The sequence below is a fragment of the Rhea americana genome, unplaced genomic scaffold, assembly GCF_003343005.1.
Source record: "Rhea americana isolate MKP2758 unplaced genomic scaffold, rheAme1 scaffold_122, whole genome shotgun sequence".
Classification (NCBI taxonomy): domain Eukaryota; kingdom Metazoa; phylum Chordata; class Aves; order Rheiformes; family Rheidae; genus Rhea; species Rhea americana.
This window is the reverse complement of record NW_028185284.1, coordinates 2214701-2236921: the sequence shown is the minus strand read 5'-3', so window position 1 is coordinate 2236921 and position 22221 is coordinate 2214701. Positions and strand designations below refer to the sequence as shown.

The window sequence follows — 22221 nt, the reverse complement described above, 5'->3', positions numbered from 1 at the left end:
AGCTGAAGCAGCTCTGATCACACTCACTTCCCACATTCCTTCCAGCCATAGCCAAAAAAACAACAGTAATCTCTCATCTATATATCTTTGCTGAAAAGAACAGAAGGAAGACTCCAGTTCCAGATCAAACTCAAGGTCTCAGTATATTTGCAGATAAAACAAACCAGTAAATGGATAAACAGTATCRGGRAAAAAAAAATCATTTGCAGGCTGCTCTGGATCATTTGCTTTGGGCAATATTCTTTCAATAGCATGCATTTCAGTACTGCCACGTGGAAGGCAAAATATCTCAGGATRGAAGATAGTAATGCATACTGAGACATGACTGTTCTGGAATGCTATGGCAGGGGGAAAAGGCCTGGCTGTAGTAGCTAAACTGAACAGAATAGCCCCATATGAAACATTTTCTTAAGAGAACAGATCTGACCATGAGCTACATGAATAGGGGACAGACCCTTAACAAATGGCATTACCTTCATATACAGTTACAGAGTCTACTGGCACTCACTGCTGCAAACTTTGGTATCCAAACTTCAAAAAGATAGCTTCAAAAACAAAAGTTGAATCAAGAGCCACAAGTGAGGTCACAACAAAGCACTGAAGGTTAATCTATTTAATATGATGATGACAACTTGCAAGCACCAACAAGAAATAAAAAGATCTTGATAGCAGAGTTACTTAGTCTTTTTGAAATGGGCAGAACAAGAYCCAACAGTAGCTGAAGACAGATAACTCAGAAATAAGACAACAGATTTGTGGAAGAACAGTGAACTGCCCATACATCTTACCATAAGACAGGGTAGATTTTTCCCTTACTTTCAAGTCCTTCAATAAGTTAAAGCTCCTGTTTCTAGACATGACACAGAAGTGGCTGAGGGACTTGCTCTGGCCCGTACTACACAGAGGAGCAACCTGGGTGACCACAAAAGCCCTAAGCTCTGACTGTGCTAGCTGAAAGGAGAAAGGTTTATCCAGACTGCATGTTCTCCCCCAACCCTTCTGCAGCTTCACTTGGTGAAACAGGTGAAGGTCTTTGTTTGCCATTGTTTTCCCACCATACCTTTCTTTGGGCCTCTAGCATACATAAATTATTAGGAGGAGAGGAGATTTCCTGGGAGGTAAACAGGCACCAGTGGTTTCTGAGCATTATAAAAATGGATTTCCAACTTACCTCTTCTTTTTGTTGGACCAGAGAATTGAAAAATAGAAGTGGTGCATAAACCTGATCAGTGGCATCCCCCTACTTGAGGGCTAGAAAATTAGCTGCAATATGTGGACTTTTGGGCCCTAGGTCTTAYAGGATGTTAAGTCTAAGGTAAGTAGTAAGGAAATGGGAATTTTTACTTATTTTGCTGATGCAAAGAGTTAATAAATCTGTGAGTTTAACTCAGATTTAACAAGTTAGCTGCTGCCAGATGTCTTTTTTAAAGGAATGTGACTTAACATACATATTCCCTGGATCAGAGACTGMTGTATGATCAGCACAGTAAGACAGGAGTGCTTTTGTGAGTATGTACTTGCTGATGGGACCGGAATCCCTGTGGGTGCTAGCATGTGCCAACTACTGGTCCAGGATCCTTGGCCAGTATAAGCCATTCCTACAAAAAAAAAAGTCAGAAATGCCTGGCTGGGAACTCATGTTTCTTGATGTATACAATTGTCCTAGGGACATAGGAATGGCTCAGTGTAAAAGCGAGCCTGCTTTGGTCCAGCAACAGCATCAGGAAGACATGGGAAAGAGGCTTCTTGCCACTTGCAAAAGCAGTAGACGCCTGCTTGAGCCCAGCTGAGGAATGGCGACCACCAGCGTACTCAGTTTCTCCATCCTTGTGCTAAGCAGCACTGAGGAGCATGGCCAGCCCCCAACGGGTCAGCTGGGTAYGGTACCCATCTGGTGGAGCTGCAGGGGCTAAGGGTATAGGGAGGTGAGCCAGAGGCATGCTGGTGCTGTTTGTCCTGAAAGGGCTCTAGGGGACTGCTTCATTGGAGGAGGAGCCAGATCACCCGACCTGCAATCGCTTCCAAGAGCTCAGTGGCATCTGTGACCCTGAGATTACACTTGCAGGAGCAGCAGCTCCCAAAGATGCTGCCACTCCTATCTTTATACTGCTGTGAGGAAGGCAAAAATAACAAGCAGCAAAGTTTCAGTGAATGAAAGTACGACCCATTCAAGAAGGGGACGCCAGCTTGTCTGTCCTTGGCAGAACGTGGTGGCGATACTGGTGTCCCATCATCTGTCAGTGCAAGTCTGAGTCAGAAGAAATCAATGCCCTTGTACACAGTCAGTAGCTTCCATGAGAGGCAAGAGGGGCTCTGCAGCACAAGGCCAGCTCTGCAGGGGAGCTCCTAGCCCTGCCCTGCTGGATTGCCATGGACCCTCTCTTCCCGTGGTGCTTCCTACACAACCCCCTTCTGCAGGCACTTGGGCTTATGGAAGAGCAGCCAGGCAAGTAGCAGCACGGACACCAGCACTAGGGAACAGAGCACCATCAGCCCCACATAGCTGCCGTGGGAAAGAGGGGGCATGGCGGGCTCCTCTGCAGGGATCATGTTGGTCAGGTTCAGCATATAGCCCAGAGTCCAGCCCGCATCACTGCTGCCAATCTGAAACAGAAGAGGAGCGGGATCAGCACCAGGGGAGCGAGGGCTGCCCACAGCATTGCCAAGGCAGCGGCACCCCATGCAGAAGGGTCAGGGCATACAGCAGAACCTGCAAAGAGTTACCTGGGCAGACCCTCCCCCCCCCCCAAGAAAAAAAAAAGCACACCTTCCCAAGGAAGTGGATTCTTTGCCAGTTCTCTTCAGTGAATTCATAGCCATTTTGCAGGAGAGAAAGGATGTAGGTCCCAGAGAAGCAGTATTCACTCAGATACTTTTCTTTTATTTGATGATATGCTAGCTTCACCTAGGGAGAAAGAAGTCAGTTAAGTCCTGTTTTCCCACAGCTCTAGTTTGCATCTGAGTATTCACTGGAGGTGCTGGGGGTGCATCTTCCTGTTTATGCATAGGAAATTACCACCAACCATTTAGTCCTACAGGAAAATATCAGCAGCACTTGCCACATGGGCTTTCTACCCTGTTAGAGAGAGGKAGCCCCAGCCACTGCTGCAAGCGCTACTCACCTCCTGCCAAGGACGGGCACAGAAGCTCTGGACAGCGCCGGCCACTTTGTCCAGAGCAACAGGGCTTTTTTCACTTGTCAGGTTCAAAAAGTTCATCACAAAGTAGAAAGCAGAAAAAGCCTGAAGAAGAAAGAACATTTTAACCTGACTGTGCTGCAGCACCAGCAGGACAATGGAAATTCCACAGGAGAAAGCAGCTTTTTTGAAGAGATGCAGAAATACAAGAAATACACACAGACACATAAGAGAAGGTCTATTTTCAAGAGCAATGTCATTTCCAGATGCACTGCTCAGAGCTGATGACAGTTAAGGACCCGAAAAAGGGGGACRTGAGGAAGAATTTCACTAACCACAACATCCCGAAGCACTTCAGTAAATCTCTTTTGCATGTTGGYGCCATCGTGGCACCCAGCAAATGCTACTTGCCATCGCAACTGCAATCCCATTTTGACAGCWGCTGAGATGAACATGCAACCCATATTGCTACACAAACAGGAGAGGCGACAGCCTGAAGGGACTGTACACGATTCCAGCTGAYAATTCAAAGTCCAAATAACCCATCTCTGACCATGGCCAACAGCTGATACATAGGCATGAGTTTATGAACAAAGTGAGTGTTAACACATTCCCCAGCTATTCTCTCAGCCTCTGAAGACTTATAGCTCTRGGACTGACTTTCAGTCTAAGCGTCAAGCACGATGTGCATTCAGTGCATGCGCTGTCTCCTCATCATGTCTGGGTGGCAGAGGAGCTGATGAATTAGTTTCAGTAAAGCACTCACACTTCCAGATGAATTTCAGCTCAGGTACCACTTTTCTGCTCGTGAGACAAGGCTTGCAGGAGCAGTACATCAGTGCCCACAGCAAGCTTTCCTGCCTTCTGTGCTGGCCATTGGAAAGGATTCTTTGAAAAATATATCAGTGAATGGAGCATGCCAAGGAGATATCTGAAGATTGCTTAAAATGAGAACGCTGCTAGGCTGATATTGCTACTCAGGCAGCCTTTATATGCTCTCTCCTCACAGTAAATGCAATGCTACTTTTGCAGTTACATTTACAAGATGGCTTTTTGGACATGACTTCCTACACCAGCCACAGAGAATACACTCTAGTATTATTGAGTTTCTGCTCTTCTGACATGCTGGTTTACAAGAGTTGAAGAATGCACAGACTCACCCCAAAATCCCCCTGTATTGGAGGAAGGTATATACCATTGAAGGAGCAACTGGAGTAAGGACAGTTGGTTTTGTTAAAGAGATTCTGGATGTTTCTTCGGCACTTTTGATAATCTCCCTCTCCCTGTATATACAGCTGGCTGAAAGGAAGTTGCTTTTTCTCAGCTGATGTACAAGGATTTCTGAAGAGGTCACTTATATTTATAGTCCTCTGATACCCCTGGTGAAAGCACGGATCGAAGAGGCTGCCATTCTCAGTGGTCTGAAAGTAAGATAAACCCAAGCAGTTACCTTCCATCCTAGAGAAGCACCCTGGCAAACAGCCCTTGGATGTATGGCCACATGGCCCCTGTYACCACGCATCACACCAAGATACACATCAGGTCAAAAGTAGTGAGAATGGTTTTAAGGCATTAGCTGCAATTTGGAAAATATGGGTTCTGCTTCTTATTTTAGCACAGTCTCCCTCTAGGACCTTGGACAAATTACTTTCAGCTGTACTTTCTGAAGTTGCTGTGGATTTGGGATTCTCAGAGATGTTGAAAGATCTCCTTTACATACTTCAGTTAAGCACATTCTCCTGCTATCTCATGCCCAAGGATCATGGCTCCTCAAATCAATAGCACTTTTGAAAGTCTTGGCTGTTACCTCCCTGAGCTTTTGCTCCGGTTTTCAATGGATGTTGATGACATTTTCCAAATGYAGTCTAAAGGGCGAGACACTTAGCTGGGATATGACAACTTGTACAATGGCAGTATGTCAAAGCTAGGGGTCGAGGATCTCCACCTGCAGCCACAGATGTACTTGCCTGTAGGTCCCTTGCCAGTTTCTGCTGCAGAGCCTGGTCTTTCCCATAGCAGAGAAAGCTGTGTGTATACACTTTATAGTCCTTGCCATAGAGACGGAAATGCAGCCAGCTCTCTGGGGATTCATAAGGAATTTCATTTGGTACAAAGGTAATCTGAGTTGAAGCTCCTCCAAGGTCCAGAGCTCCTGATGTCTCACTTACGGATTTCAGGATATGCAGAAATTTTGTCCATCCAGACTTAAAAAAAATTACAAACAAGATAGATGCATCAGGCATGGAGAGGATATATTTTAGGGAGAAAGAGAATCATGGATAAGGTAAAACATCTAAGAGGAAAGAAGCAGCAGCATGGAAAACAGGAAAGAAAGGCCATGGCAAGGGGGTAGGATGTGAGATGGAGCAAGACAGAAGAACAAGATGCAGGCTCAGAAAAACAGATGGATTGTGTCTGAATGTTCACAGGAGGATTAAGAACATGTAATCTGATACAACTATTATGTGAAAAAACAGTCAGCTTACTATTTTAGCTCCTAAAAAAATTTATAAGCTCTATAGTAGATAGTCATTGTCAAATACCAAGAAGTTTTCAGTGGAACTTTGCAGACATTTACCCAGACACAGAAATATTTTAGCATAGGAATTGAGGAGGATGCTGTATCCATGCGAAAGATGATGGTGTTTTACTTCAGTGCTTTAAGCCTGACTACACTTGTATAWCCTGACACCAGCTAGTAGGGATTGAGCGGATGGATTGTATTTCATTATAACTGCTGAGGCAAGACGTGCAAACTCCTGATCTTTGATAAATGGCTTAAAAAGGAAGCTAATGCTTACAACACCATCTTGCAAGGCATAGCTTTCAAATTGTTTTAAGGCARTGATTCAAATAGGGACCTGCCACGGATACGGTACCTGCTTGAAACTGCCCAGCAGGTAGTTTATGGTGATCCATCCATAGGCTCCTTCTTCCTGACCGCTGATGATTCTGGCACCCTGGAAGTTGAAGGGAGCTGAGCGTAGTGTCTTCTCTACTGATGACAAGACTTTGTCAGCTGCACTTTTATTCTCCAAGCTGAATGAACAGAAGAAAGGACTGATTGACTCTGGCTGACAGCTCTCTGCAACCGAGGGGCTTTACTCTGAGCAGGCAGACTGCAAATCCCCACCAAAAGTTAACTATAATAAAACAGTAGTTCACAGGGAAGGCAGCTATAACTGATTTCATTCCTCTCTGGATCACACCTCAACAGCACAGCCACTACAGCAGAAAGCAGTAACTGCAGCAGAGACCAGAGCTTCCAGGCTCTCCCAGAGCACACACTGGGGAGGGGACTCACACTACGGATATTCCTCCCAATACTAGCCATAGCTCTTTCAGAGGAAAGCTATGTCACTTAGTGCCCCAGGGGAGTTTCCACTGGCACTATACACATTAAATTAGCTCTCCATCCCAGTCAGGAAATGGATCTGGGACACTTCCATGAAAATCACATATCCTAATTAAAGGAGGACATATGATTATAAAGTTATCTTGGCTCCATCAGAGCTAAGTTATGTGGGGGTTGCAAGATCTTTTACTGGACCAATTTGCAGTTGCAGAAAGCAGATACATTCTTGGGCACAAAATCCTGGATCAGGCCTAATACTAGACGGCGGGTGATGTCTGAGCTCAGTATACCAGCTTGGAGATGACTGCCCTTCTGGTATCTCAGCATAGCTCGTGGGTGCTGGAGAAACAGGAAGGTGGAAGCAGATAGAAAGGGCTCTGCTGGGCAAGCATAGAAGGCACAGGGAGTCTCTGGTAAGAGAGGAYAGGCTGGGCCTGGAAAGGGCATGTGGAGCAGGGAGTATTTAGGCAAAGCACGAACTTGCAGCTTTTCAAAGGTCTTCACTCAGAGCTTYGCCCAGCAAGAAGGCTCTGTTTCACAAGGGCTCAGACAGGGCTGTGACTTTGAGGACTGAACTGGTCCCTGCCACAGCCAAAGTGGCCCCATTAGTCTGCCAAGAGGCGCCCGCAGAGCATCCACTGGGGCCCTGCACTTGGTGCTGCGGAGGGTTGTGGCTGCAAGCCCTGTAGTACCTGAGAAGCCGCATGCCAGCRGTTGCGCCGAGGTAGACGGGTGTTTCTGGGTGTTGGTTTGGGGGAATCACCTCCTCAGCTCTCTGTAAGCACTGCGTCAGAGAGGGGCCCGCCTTCTCTGTGGCACGGGAGTAACCTGAGATCCCAGGGCCTGGGGGGGAAAGGGAGGAGGGAAATCAGGACGTTTCATTTCACAGTCTCCAAGCATAGCCCCAGGGTCACAAGACCTGCACATTAAAACTCAGACAGCAACATCAGGTTCAACCATCACATTTTTCTAGCCTTAGCCAAAGATTTATCTCATAAACCTCTCACACAATAAATTCACTAAACTGGAAAGTCCTGTCCCATAATTTCTTTCCTCTCCTAAGGACTTTTACAAATGCTACAGCATCAACCCTTTCTCTAACCAAACATGCAGCTGGCAGCAGTTCCCATTCTGCTATGCCAGCCAGGGCCCCACTGCCTGGCTGCCTACAACAGCGGGCAAGAGCTGCAGGGAAGCTCCACACATGCAGAGACAGCTGCAGCACCTGGAGTCTGTACCTGGTCTGTGCAGAGCAGGCAAGAAACTAGCAATGAGACACATTTTATACCTTCTTTTATGCCTTTCTAAACGCTACAGTATCCACATAGCAATTAAGTATAATAAAAAACTGCCCACACATTTCCTAAGCAAAAGCAAGTTGAGCAACCATGACCAGCAAGCACAATGCCTGGCTTGCGCAGAGGCCTTTACAGAGGGCAAATCTAGACTACAGGAGGGGAAGTACATTCTTTGGAGTAATTCTTTCCAAAAAGCACTTACTCCCATGCATCCCGAAAGGGAAAAAATGAAACCAGCTTTCCTCTTGGGAAGGGTAGGCACAAACAGCTCCCAATGGGAAGCAGTGGGAGATACGCTAGCTCACAGATGTAATACTGTTTTCACTATTGGCCTCTTCCTCCAAGTTCCTACTCCCCTAGCCTTTTAAGCTGCCTTATCTATTCCTCCTCCCATGCCCCTTCCACAGCTCCCCTTTCTCCTCTTACCTTCAACTTTACACACCTCCACCTGCTGCACCACTCCAGTGTCATTCTCCTTCTCCGCTGGCCAGTCATACACATACAGGTTAGTGTGAGATGACCCTGCATCCAGCACAATCCCATACTGTGGACAAAACAGACCCACTATATCAGAGCCACTGGACACATGCACATCCTGGTCCCACACCATYTTCTGTCAGACCAGAAATAAACTGCATATCTGCCTGCTGTAGAAACATGTCTCATTAGTTTTATCAGTAGCACTTCAGTTCAAAGTTTCCATCAAAAGGATGCGAGAGCACACAAGTAGCAAAACTGGGGCTCAGAAATTAAGAGAAATCACCCAGGAAACTGCATCTGTTTTTGCTAGGAAGTTGTAAAAGAAGATGCTTGAGGTGCAAGGAGTCAGAAAGAGAGATTAGCCAGACCCAGCAAGGTACCTTGGAGCACATGGGCCCCTATCTCCGCTGTTTCACTTGTTTTCCTGTAAGTATCCCACCCCATAATACCTTAACATTCTTCGGAAGTGGCTTGTTTTGGGTCACTGCTACAGCAATTAAAGCAATTGCAGCCAAAGTAGAGAGAAATCCCAGGATAAGCAGAATCTTTCTTGTCCAGGACATCTTTGGTTTGGTACCTGCAACTACATAAAAAAAAAAAAAAAAAAAAAAAAAGAGGCTGTTAGCATCCCAGTACCCGTCTTACCTTACCCCAAAGGTCTTTGGGCACACTCCCACAGTCCCTTCCCGTTCTGCAGCATCTGTGCCCATGCTCTGCATCCATGCTGAGTCTGAATAGCAATAGCAGCACAGACTTGTAAGCTGGGTCCCCACCCACCTTTGCCCACTCCTGCACTGGTCTCCAGCTCTGTCTGTTGTGTGGGATTCTGTGGAGGCAGAGCTACCGTCTGGGGCCATGCCGCATCTCCACGGGCTGCCCTGCACTTAGTTATGATCAAAGAACTTGAAAATGAAGCTTGTCGGTCCTTGAAATAACTGCATGTGACTGAGCAACRGTATAGCGAAAGCATCGGTACGAGGCAAGCACCAGCTTCTACTATGGCTCTGCCTTTGGTTCAATAATGACTAAAATGCCGAAAGAACGTTACATACTGCCAACATAGAAAACAGYATAGTCTTTTGGAGCCAAAAGCTTTAACTCTTGTGACAATTCATCATAGCATACTTTGGACTTAAGGATTTTACAGCATTTGTAAAAACTTACACCACCTTCATCACTGGTAATATGTTTRGGAGACCTAACGTTTCAGTCACAGTTTAAGCAATGCTGGTTTGCAGTTTGGCAATGATGTATTAAAATACGATTTGCACTCCCCATAGCCTTTTTAAGGAACCTACAGAGATTTTTTGATACTACATCCTAATAGAYCAGCTTATGAGTAGTCTGTATTAATCTTAATTAAATTCATTAATTGTTAATYTGTATTTTAAGTGTTACATGCTTTAAAATCCCACTCATTGCAAAACATTTAAACTCATAACAATCTCATGCCTTAACTGTTACGAATTCATTTGATATGACCTATGCAACAAATCTACTTTTTATGTCTGAGAACACATGGTTAGCAGTAGAATTCTCTAACAAAACCATTTATGGCTGGTAGAAATAATTCAGAACCAGCATGACATTTGAGCTTTCAGAACCAACATACACATATATGTATAGGGGGTGGATGGATATATATATATATATTTTACACATATGCACACACACACTTGCTAGCAGCTGGTATAATACTCTTATTTTGTACCTCAGTATCATTCATATATCACATGATAGATTTCTCACTTCACGTCTTAGGCTCAGCCCATCTGATATATTTAATAAAATACCATCTATAACACAAAGCTCCAGAGAAGGTATCAGCAAAAGTATTTTCTGCATTTATAATCCAGCTGTAAATTCAACAACTACAACTGAATAAATAGCTTCAGCGATTTAGGGGACATGCCTGCTCCTGCTATGGCAYGAAATTCCTTTCTTCTAGCACTTGTGTTCCATATTCAAAAGCACTGATGATCTAACTGCTCACAAGAGTGCTAGCTCCTCTTTTTATATAAAAACACTCAAGGTTAGAAGATATTTAAAGTATGCTATAGGTCACCATACCACTGTGAAAGTAAACACYTTAACTTAGGCAACTTATTCCATTTTCAAGCTCAAAGTAAGGTAACTAAACTTGATCTGCATCCACACGCCCAAACTTGAGTTCCTGAGCTCATTCTCCAGCCCCCCGGCCATATTGCATCAGTGCTCCAAATCCAACCCGGCACTCCGCTGCATGCCATGTAAATATGAAAAGTTGTCAAGTCCTGAACAACTTCTAGTTATTCTGTATTCATGCAAAAGTTAATTCCAGACACCAGAACTATAGAGATTAAATGTTACCCAATTTTAGAAATGATCCAAAATCTGCGGGTTACTTTCAGAAGTTAGCCCGCATGAAAAAAAGCAACATAGCTCTGGAAAGCTCTAAGTTTACATTCACAGACAAGTATTTTCTTCCCACCTACCTAAGAGAATGAGACCTAAAAGCACCAGCTGAACTTGTTTTGAAAATCCTCCCCAACAGGCAGGTCTGTAAGAAACCTAACACCGACCTGGAGCTTTGGGCTCCTTCTCACTGCACTCATGTGTAAATCCGCTGAGGCTTACTGTGAAATTTGGAAGTGTTACTTTTGCGAGTGCCTGCTAGAGGCACAGCATGCTTACCAATAGCGCCAAGAATGCAGCTTAAAAAAATAGCCTAGTGCACATCCCAGACAGTAGGAGGGATGAATGCATTTTATACAGCTTTATTCAAAAAAGCCTCAGAACTCGTGGCTTGAAGTGGTTAGAGATGCCGGCGTATAACTGCTGGGAAACTTTTCTTCTTGATGAAGATAGTGAATAGCTCAGCTTATGATAGCACTGAATATGTCCATTGAAGACAAAGTTATTTTAACAYCAGGAAACTGAATACAAACAGATGATTTAGTGCATAGTAAGCTGCACAATATACACATGAAGCCAGCATGCCTGAAAACTGAAACTGCCACTGACAGCTGCACAGCAAATCCACACAAATATTGCCACCCCTCCTCTGAGATCTTGTCTTGAGGCAGCCACTCATGGCTCTGTTGGCTGTTTAGCGCTGTAGGATTGAAGCATGGGTGCCTTTGCATCAGTTCAGAGATTTTCAAGCTCACTTGTGAGTAGTATTGTTTGCCTGCTACTCCTTTTCAGCAACAACACTCTGAAAGTAGCAGCATTAGCATCAAGCCAGAATGATTTTCCTACTAAAGTGGACTATTCCAACAAAGAGGTGTAGAAATCCCTTGTCTATAGTCAGAGACAATGGTAATTATCTACATCCTGCCTTCAATCTGAGATTAGTCATTTTTTTCTAAGGCACATTATTGCCTTAACACTGAATATGAATTCTCCCTGCTGAATTATAGCTCACTATCAAACTTTTCAGGACTCCAAGTTGTAATTACATGAATTAWTTGTTGTATCCCTTACCAGAGCATTGCTCTGCATAAACTCTAGTGCTACCAAACAGTATTTTGTTGAAGTGTTTCACATACAAAAACGTACAAGTGGTGCACACAGCCAAAAAAGTAACTTAGCAAAACAATAACCTTCAAAAAAAAGTTTAAGTATACAGGCATGATTAAAAAAAAAAATTGCAAATCCAGATGCAGAATTCCAATGCAATAAAAAAAAACTCACCTGCCATTTGCTCAGAAAGAGAAGATATTGGAGCAAATTTCCCTTCCTATGGGCTTGGTTATGCTCCATCATGTCTAGGCATAACAGCAGGTGCTGCAGTAACTAGGGAGTTAATTTATTCCCTGGACTCCTCCAGCTCCCTGACACCCTGTGTTAACATTGCAGAATACCTTGCAAACACTCCTCAGTCTCCCAAGTTGGGCAGTACCACCACTACCAAACTCTGACTCGCCAGCCCTAAGACTTTTCCAGGAGCAGTTTTCCTCAGCTAAAGATTAAGGCACAAATTTCCACCTCTGCGCCCGGCCCAAACCCAACAGAGACAAATCTGTTCTCCCATAGTCCCCATTTTAAATGAAAAKGAGAAAAATCACATAAGGCTGTAAGTAAGCATAGCAAGCTATCTTGCTTTTCTTCTCCACCCCAGAGCTTAGAGCTGCCTGGTGCTGGAGTGCCGCCCAGCTGCACAGGCATTGAGCACTCTCCAGATGTTGGAGCACAGCCCAGCTGCTCAGGCATCTCTGCCTGTTTCTAATTTTGGTCTCTTTGTTTTTTTGCAGGGTTACCACTAGCTCCATCCAGTGATTGGTGCAGGGCCCAGAACATAAACAGATCTAATAACTTTTCTGGCTCTGAGTTAGCCATCGACTGAGAGTGACATTGGCAACCACTTCAGCCGACAGTGGTTTTCCTACAGAAACCCTTCTGCTCTCAGTGAATAACCCAGAAAAGACAGCACTAGTGTGGTAGGCAGCCCTGTGTGAAGGATACCAAGCTGGTTTGTGCCTGTTGTCTCATAGAGCTTTAAAACAAATAGGAAACCATTCTTCCAGCTGAAATCACTTTAAGTCACTAGCATGTCCRTGAGCCAGGAGATGTCACTCACAGACAAGGCTACCTACCTCCTGACTCTACCCAAGAAGAATTAACAACAAATCTTAAAAGAAATCCAGAAACTATTCTCTTCCAGAGCTGCGATAACAGAGGCTGACRTAAGGACTGAAGTTAGGACTGCTAAGCTGAAAAGGAGAGATGCTGTGTACAGTCCAAGGCCGTAGGTCAAAGGTCCRCATGCTCAGTTCAGATAGCCTCACTGCAACCTGTCACCTCTAACAAACATAAATACAGGTCTAAGCTCTGGCTTAGCATAACAGGTAAAGCTGATGTTTCCTTTCTTCTTCAGAAATTCATAGCCAGCCTGTGGCAGAAGGGATCACAAGAGCCCCTACTGCAAAGGCATCCCCTTTCTATAAACTGCTCAGCTGCCTCATCACGAGACAGTTCCTCACTGTCACCTTCACACTCATTTGATTACATTTAATCAAATTAGCTACGCTGCAAGCTATGAGGAAGAGAAGGTCCAAGCCACATGGTCTGTTGCCCACAAGTCTTAGAGTGACAACAGAGAATAAGACAGTGTTTTATTAATCCTACCCATCAGTCGGCAATTAGCTCTTCTGCTGATCACCCATGGAGCTACTGCGGTCTGTTGGGAGCCTCTCCAATGACTGGTTTTCTAAGCACACTTCCCTTCTTTGGGGAAGAACTGCTGTCTGCTCATGCAATCACATAGCTCAGCAAACGCAAATACACTCCATGGAGTTCCTCGACTTGAGAGCCCACTGAAACAGGTGTACTTGAAGACCAGGAAATTGGAACAGTACAGAAATGAATCAGTTGCCACCACATTTTTAAAGCAAGGAGCAACAATTTGCCTGCCTGACTGCCAGCTGAAACCAGAAGCATCTGAACGAGCACAAGCACCCATGGCTGAAGGGTGCCCAAATTCCTCAGCAAGGTTGCAGGGCAGGTGCTCATGAACAAATCTTACCTAGGTCTCTAGAGAGCAACTTTGGCAACACAGTCTGTGCAYATTTATTTATTGCAAGAGCTCATGTTTGTGAAGTTCTGCCTGCAGTGACGGCAGGGAAAGAGGATGCAAGTGGCCAGCACTGCTGTTCTACCAAGGGTGGATACAGGGTACCCACATTATCTTCCTGCTGAGGGAAAGCGAGCTTTTGTAATTATGAAATTTGTCTGGGCAGTTATATACTCAGCGAGGATGCTGATCTTGCATCAGCTTCTGAGGCACCATCTTAAAAGGCATTCCTTTCCTCAGACTCAATGGGACCAAAATTTTAGTTCAAACACACTTGGAAAAGCCAAGCTACTTCATTTATCAACATTCTCCTGAAATTTTCTCCACACGAGTTTTAATTCTGTAACCTATTACTTGATTCTGTCCCCAYCTGACTTCCTCTCTTGCTCATTCTTCATCTGCCTTTTCTTTTTTAATCCACATGATCCTTAAAAATTTCCATGGACCTGGCCACATTGCAGCAAAAGCTTTGCATATAAAATGATGTAAACCACCTGTTTCAGGTCAACACATATTGTGAAAGCAGAACAGTTGAGACTCCTCAGAACTGTTTTCTTAGGCTGAATAAMGGCTCATGAAAACATTATGTCACATTTTTTTTGCTCAGAAACTCTTAAAGACACTTAACTGAAATCATACAGTCCTGCCTACAAGTCTCAAAAGACTGCAGACTCGCACGCATCTAGGCTAGACTGAGTGCTTTAACTACTCCTTGCCATGTACCCACATGCTTTTGTGAACAACAAAGCATGCAATAAAGAATGTTCCCGTTGCATTTCCAATAATACCAAGTTAGGAGCAAAACACACTCAGGATTAGAATTCCAAATAAATTTGACAAATGGAGCAGAGAGCCTCAGGAGAACAACCAACTCAGTTTTGCGCAGACAAGAGCAAATATAAACACTTACAAACTATCAACTACCCAAAGAAAGAGTGGTGAGCAATTGGTTAAGTAGCAGTTGCAGACAAAACATTCTTGTAGCGATAAGTATTTTGTGAAATAATCCTTCTTCCATTTAACACTGGTGAAGCCTCATACAAACTTCTATACCCAATTTTGGATGCTGCATTTCAAGATGTAGACCACTTAGAGAAACTCCAGAAGAGGATAAGATCAGAGGCCTAAAAACTTGACCTGTGAGGAAAGATYGAAGGAACTGAATTGTTTAATTTACAAAGAGAAGATCGAGACACACGTGRACAGCCTTCAAACGAAAAGCAGAAGAAAAAAAGAGGAACATACACTACTTTTCATGTCTATTAGAGGTAAAATCTAAAGTATTGGGCCTGAACTTCAGTGAAGTTCAAGCTGGACTTCAGAAAAATAATTCTGGCAGTAAGRATGAGTAAGGAGAATGGCTGGGGGTTGCTGTCTTCCCTCTGYCAGCACTGTTCTAGCTGATCCTGCCTTTACCTGGGGGTGGCTCCTTGACTTTTCTCCCAGCTCTATTTCCTGGAGTTCAGAAGGCAAGGAATTAGTAAGAGGAGGGTGACGCACTCATAAGCATTCCATGAGCAAGGACCAAAGCAAAGGGTATGTGATCCTCACATAGGATATAGCTGCAGTTCCTTGAACATGTCTGTTCTTCCACTCCTCCAGGAAAGCTCCAGGCTGCACCCAAACCTAACATCATGCTCCTTCCTCTCATACTTCTGCTGCCCCCACAACCACCCAGCTATCCATGCATACGGCATTGCTCAGGGTGGAACACCCCATCCTTTTGGTCCTTTTACAGTTGTTCCCGGGATAGGGCTTAGGAAATTGTGCAGGACCTCTTGGAGGTGCCCTCACTGCTTTGCTAGCAAAGAACATAGGGTGATCCTTGCAAGCTGGAGGGTGCTAGAGGCTGCAAAAGCTGAGCAGCAGCAAGATCCTGAAACAAAGGCRCCAGCAGCACACGGGCCCCTGCTCTGCCTTCCTGCAGCCGACCGCATGGCCCGAAGGGGACAYAGAGGGGCTTTGTGCTCAACGTCGAGTCCCACATCCTTTGCTTACGTTGGCACCGCGACACGGGTGTGATGTCGAGGCGGGGGGAGCTGTGAGCAGGAGCCACCACGACCCGGGCAGTGCCGCTGACAAGCCCCCATTCAGCACAGCGCACAAAGCGCATTCCTCCCGGCTGGAGACATTCCCACGGCGCTCCGGCAGCCTTGGATGCACTTCTCTGCCTCCCTGACCCGCTTACAAGGCGGAGAGGAGCTGAGATCGCACCCCTCTTGCACAGCCTCCCATTGCCATGCTATGCTCTCCCTCCTTGTTATTACACAGCTGGCATTCACCATCCCCACCAAAACTTGTCTGATGCCAATACTGTTYGTTACATAGGCCCTCTACAGGAAGACATTCTTGTTTTATATCCCAGCAATCAGAATGAGATACTCAAAAACAACCAGCAAGTAGCAGGATATTTCTGACACAATGGCCATTAGCAAGTTAATTATCACATTTAAATGATGTTTACCAGGCTAAGTCCATACCCTATTTAGGATCAACAGAAAAAAAGGTTTTCAGATCAGAAGGAACAACTATTATCATTTACATCAACCTCCTATCAGACAACTTATGTTACCGACTTCTATTACTAGGCTTACTAACACTGTTTTAACTGAAGTGGATTTATTACTATTATCCACAAAACCTGAAATTTCATCACAGTATCTAGAGAACTCAATACTTTTTCCCCTTGCAAAGTTCATAACCAAATATATTCGAGCAATAACGTGGGTGATCAGATGATGTGAAGACATATGCTTTTTGGGGAAAAAAAAAAAGCAGCAGCATCAAGCACTAGCACCTTTCCAGTTTTATTTTTATTGATAGCTCTAATATGTCAGCTTCCAACAGATCTATACTGCTGCCAGGTTTCCTTTTGGGCTCAAAATGCTTAAATTCTTCTCTATTGTTCAAAACTCCACTGACTGCAAATTTCTCCTAATGCTTTCCTTGATTGTATTCTACACTTCCTAACTTTAAATTTACATTAATTGCAATCAGCTTCCCTTGTTTTCTTAAATTTGCCTCTTTTCTTTACAGATATTTTTATTTTTTAAATTAGCATAACTTTCAACTGTTGGATTAAGGCTTTGGGGGAATAGAATAAGAAGTTAATAGACAGCTTCTGAATAGCATTTGTATTCAGTTGTTTTAAATTCTCATTTCACTGACTCAGATCAGGTATTTTTAAATTTGGGAAATGATTTCTTTAAAGAGCTACTATACATTTGTTAGTACACAACAAACATGCATTACTTCATGCTTTTATATGAATAATAATTCTTAGTTCTATTAACATCCTTTTCTCTACCAAGATCAGTGCATATATATCATTCTCTTGTTCTGSATGTACTGTAAGCTGTGTGATGGTCATCTTTGATTGAGGAATTACACTGTCATTCACTGAAATCTACCATCGTATCATAATTTCTCTCAGAACTGTAKGAACAGTCATGCTATTCATTAACTCTCACTTCATGACTGGCAACAGGCGTATCTACTGCCTTCACCCACCATGGCTTTGGTTGTTCCTCCCAGGCTCATGCCCGCACAACTATTACGTTTAACTATTTAACTGTAGCTCCTGCTGTTAAAGATAAGGCTATTGCTTTAGGCAACGAGGGAATCATTCCTATGCACCCCTTAACCATGTCACCCTCCCAAAGCAGCCCCCTCCCAAAGCAGCCCCCTCCCCTGTGGCCCCTCCGCCTCCTGCACCAGCAGGAAGTCAAAGTTGCCATGACAAAAGAAGGGAAGCAGCCTCAAGGGTAACTGTTTAATTTTAATCCTTCACTACCCACAATGGGTCAGGAAGTTCAGGAACTTCCCAGAAAACACAGTTTTGAGTGCTGTACATATTGCTGGCCCCCAACAGGAGGTTCTGGCAGGGGGACTGACCACAGAGAGAAAACACCCAACCTTGTTGCCACCCACAGTGCCTTCAGTGTCCACACAGCATTCCCCAGCATTGAAATATGCCCTCCCAACAGCCACCAGTTTCCTCGCACTCTCTCCCCACTGACAGCCACCCTTTCCAGCTGCAAAGCCATGAGATGCTTGCATATCTGAAGGACACCTTCCCAAGAACTGCTGATTCCTGGGTTCACCCTCTGTTCTTCACAACACTACCGCTTTTCAGGGGCTTACTTCCCCAGCAGTAATCTTGCCTCCAAAAAACAACGTAGCTACCCAAAGCACCACGTGCAACAGAACAGAGACCAGCCTGCCAGTGCTGCTGCAGCCTGCTGAGACCAAGAGCTTCCCAAGCATTTCTGCAGAGCACAGCAATCAGTTTACCTCCAAAGGTTTCACTTCCCCCTTGGGACTGGAAAGTGCTGGAGACCAACTGCAAAACCACCCAGAGCGTTTCAGACAGGTCCATCACAAGCAGAGCGGAGCCATCAATGAAGGCCACAACAGTTAGACCCCACACAGCGGGACAGGCAGAACACGCTCCTCGGCCAGCCCAGCACATGAGTGCGCGTGCTGGGGACTGTCGTGATGCTCGTCTGAGGATGGTACTCTGCCTACGCCTGGATTGGCACATTCGTTACAAGTGAGATTTCTAAGGACAGCTTGTTCTTTTCGAGAAGCGTATCTCTGGCCTGCTAGAAGCCCAGGGAGTTTACTATCCACTAACAGGGGGTGGTGGTTGTGGAGATAGTAGGGACCTCCAATTTGCAGTTAGTTTTAGCAGATGAAGGGCCACTGCTGTCGAGGTAGGACAGCAACCCTTCCATAAGCCAAGGCAAAGGTTAAGAGAGATTGCTCTCTAGTTAACTAAACATTTCCAGATTTGCCCACTTTCCTCCAGCTGTCAGCACTAGTGTCTACTTTCCTCATGGCAGAGTGCAGGGAACAGCTGGGGATAGTTTGTCTCCTGCTGAGGAATGCTTCTACTGTTTAGGCTTTATGGAAAAATATACTGATTTCTCAGAGGTCAGCTTTAATAACTGGGATTCCCACAAACCATGGGGAGAATTCAGCTCATGATATTTGGCATGAATATCACGCTCTGTTCCTCATGCTGCTACTATTTCCATTTCAAATAGCAGGAAACAAATTATCCTGCAGTATTTTTAGGGACAAACAGTGGGAAGAACAAGGGACCAAAGTCTGTTGCAGGGCAAGGACCTCAAAATAAAACATCTGAATGGGAGAAGAAATATTTCTTAAGAGGTTGCAAAAGCAATAAACAGACTGGGAAAATAGTGAAAGTTAAACATGAAGCTAAATGCTTGTGATTAGAAGAGAACATTGCAAAGGCTCAAGCCTCATCCAAACTTGGAACAAAACAGCAAAGAAGTTTTGCTAGATGAATGGTCTGCCATAAGATCTCATTAATCCAGAAAATTCAGATTACTTATTACATGGAGAGACAAGGAGAATCCCAGGGAGAATGAGGCTCAAGAAAGGAAATCCATTAATAATCAAACCATAGTTTGGCCTTTRCTTTTTATTTCTTCATTCTTTTTTTTTTATTTTATTTATTTTTTTACAAGGTCTTTGACTTAAACCAGTTCAAAATGTAAGTGATATTTAGATAAGACAGCRTGGGTACACAGTGGTAACAAGGACACAGGACTGTCATAACAACCAGTCCTTCCAACAGGGCCCTGAACTGCTCTGTCTGCATGCATTATAGAAAAAGCCGCTCTGGAAGCATGAAACCCTGCCCATTTCTGGGTGACCAAGAAGCCTCCCAGACATCTGTGGAGACAGAGCCCAGCACTGGAACCAGTAAACAGACATTACAGCCTCTTGCCAAGCATGATCAGCTCTGTTCCCTGTAAGAAACTGTAAACAGAGAAATCCCTGACCTACCTCTATGTTCTTCCACAGCATTTGCCTCCAGGTTTCTGCTCTGGGCTATATATCCACAGATGATGCTTGGCAGGTTAAAGACATCAGAGTTCTCTCCCATCGAAAGTCAACAAATGAAGTCAACTTCAGCTCAAGAGCTGTCTTGTGACCTAATCACTCCAGCAAAAGGAGAGACTTCTAATATGGAAAACTCTTAAGATGATTGCAGCCTTTCAGCAACAGGAATGGCCAGCAAACTTAGGCCCCCAAAAAAGGGAGCTACAAGGTCTGCTTCTTCCCTGCTGCAGTGCTGCACTCCTCAGCCTTGTAGCCCATCTAGCCTAGCTGTTCTTCTGGCTCCATGAGGTCCCAAGCTCAAAGCACAGAGCCCTCCCTTCAGCCCCAGGACCACCAGGCTAGCAGCAGCGCTTACAGCAAGTCAGCAGGACAAAAGCCTGGGCACAGACTTTTCCTCACATCTCCTGTAGGATAAGGGGGATTTAAAAGGCTATTTATTAACAGCTCTGGAACAAAGAACGGAGAGAGAGAACAAATTCATTTATAAATCACCAAAACTTGTGACTTTGTCTCCTTTGCATTTCCTTAAATGCGGCCTGGAGCTGTCTTGGCATCACTTCTTGTGATGCTAAATCAGCAGAACAGCCTTACTTGGGAAATAAATTCCCAGATAAGGACAGAATAGCCCTGAAGAAGGAAGCTCTAACTTATGCCAGCGACCAGACTTTTCTTGGCTGCTGCTAGGATTTGGAAAGACTGATAGTGGTCAACTTTCTCACCACTAAATAAAGCAGTGACTTGCCTTTGTATTTACCTCTACAGTCCAGGATGTTTGCTTTCCTCTGGGGCAAGGTAGAGACAGGATGGAGAGAGAAAACTCACAAGAGCTATCCCAGTATTATTCAGTATTGGTTGAGCTATCAGATAGGATCACACTGATCCTGAATACTTTGCCAGACTTTTTTCTTCCATAAAATGTCCTGCCACAAGCAGAGAAGAACAGAGAACTAAAACACTGTTCCGTATCAAGTCACCCATAGTAGAGCTGAGCTGAAACTTCCAGCAGTTACTGGTAAAATATTCTAAAACAGGCATGCAATGTCACCAATTTTTAAAATTAGAAACTSGCTGGGATAGAAGTTTTATCATGTAGATTGAAAGCCATATAAAAGCACAAGGCAACATATCAAGATGACAGGACATTAGAAAAGCAGCAAAGTAATCAGTTTATCACTGATATGGATGAAGGACCAAAGACCTCAAATGGAAATGGTAAGTTGCACTGTAATTCCCCKGGAGGAACTGCACATCTAGAGAGGACAAATAATCCAAGGTATCTATGGAAACCACCATCCTACACAAGGAACAATATGAGATAACTTGGAAAAATAGGACAAACATGAGACTAACTCAAACTTCAGTTTTTCATATGGACAATAAYACATGGGGAAGATGAGATCTGGTCTGACAAAGAGATGCACTTATTCAAGGAGATGTGAAATGTGGAACAAAGAAGTAACAGGCTGAAGGAGAAATAGAAGTTGTAAGGTAATTCTATCCTACAAAGAGAAATCTGTGTGGCTGTCTCCTCAGAGCAGGTGTGGGAGCCCTAGTTTTAAAACTGGCTGGCTGAGATCCCACGCCATTTGTGCTCAGAGGCTTCTCAGCAGTGGGTCTCCTCCTGGGCCATGACCTGCTCACCCTTTGTACAGACACACTGGAAATCACCACACTTTTCGTGGGAACTGGCCTTTGCGAAGGCAAAGGCCTGCTAAGCAGCTGAGGCTTTGCACTTTATATCGTCGAACATGTCTGACACCTTCCCTGGCACTTTCATTCTGTCTGACGTTTTTGCCCCAAAAATTTCCAATCTTCACGAAGTCTCTCATAGCCTTATTTGGGTACAACTGCATTTTTTGTATCACTGATCATTTTGAAATAGAAAATTCTTAAGCTCTGTTTAATCAATCTGAAGCAGCATTATWAACTAGTTACGAGCAAATATAGGTTTCATATCTTTTCCTCATTTAGGAATCAAGTACAGTTTTTAAATGTAGTTTTGAAGAGGATTAATGTAACAAATCTCAGTATAGGATCTTACGGAATAGGAAAGTGATACATATCTTGAAAAATTATTTGAGTTACACTCATTCCTCAGGTTTCTCATTTGCACTCACTCACATCCCCATACTCACAAGCTCCAAGTTGCATGTGTCCAGGATCATGTGTGCACCATGGGACAAAGGTTGCCAGGTACCAAGTCCTCACCGCATCTCTTGGATTCCTCTTCAGTGGTGACTATAGGATTTTGGATAGGTCTTTTGTCATCTTCAGGAACTGAGAGTTATTACAGGTATAACTGTAATAAAAGAATCTCATATAAAGGTGAGATTCTTCCGCACCAGTATCTTGCTTACTTCATCCCCAGAAAACCCCAGGCAAAGTCACTATCCAGTGCCTGTTTCCTCATTTCATCTACTTTTATGTCTCCAGCCTGTCTTCCTGCTAGGATAGGAGGAGAAAAAAGCCCTTGGGATGTGCAGTAACCTTGTTATCATCCTGCTCTTATCAGAGCACAGA

At 44.3% G+C, this 22221-nt stretch overlaps 1 protein-coding gene across 2 annotated transcripts; it reads right to left on the bottom strand.

The window, feature by feature from the left end:
* Positions 1-598: 598 nt before the first annotated feature.
* Positions 599-21922, bottom strand: ENTPD1 (ectonucleoside triphosphate diphosphohydrolase 1). Of its 2 annotated transcripts, none has more exons than XM_085325738.1 (10): positions 21837-21922; positions 8720-8853; positions 8217-8334; positions 7185-7335; positions 6017-6176; positions 5105-5341; positions 4298-4558; positions 3123-3242; positions 2768-2905; positions 599-2604 (listed from the first exon to the last, which is right to left on the bottom strand). In XM_085325738.1, the coding sequence occupies exons 1-10, from the start codon at positions 21850-21852 to the stop codon at positions 2398-2400; spliced, it is 1542 nt and encodes a 513-aa protein (XP_085181864.1). In that variant the 5' UTR covers positions 21853-21922; the 3' UTR covers positions 599-2397. The 2 variants fall into 2 exon arrangements, with proteins under 2 accessions (XP_085181864.1, XP_085181865.1); XM_085325739.1 differs by lacking the exon at positions 21837-21922 and adding an exon at positions 11946-11987.
* Positions 21923-22221: the final 299 nt, after the last annotated feature.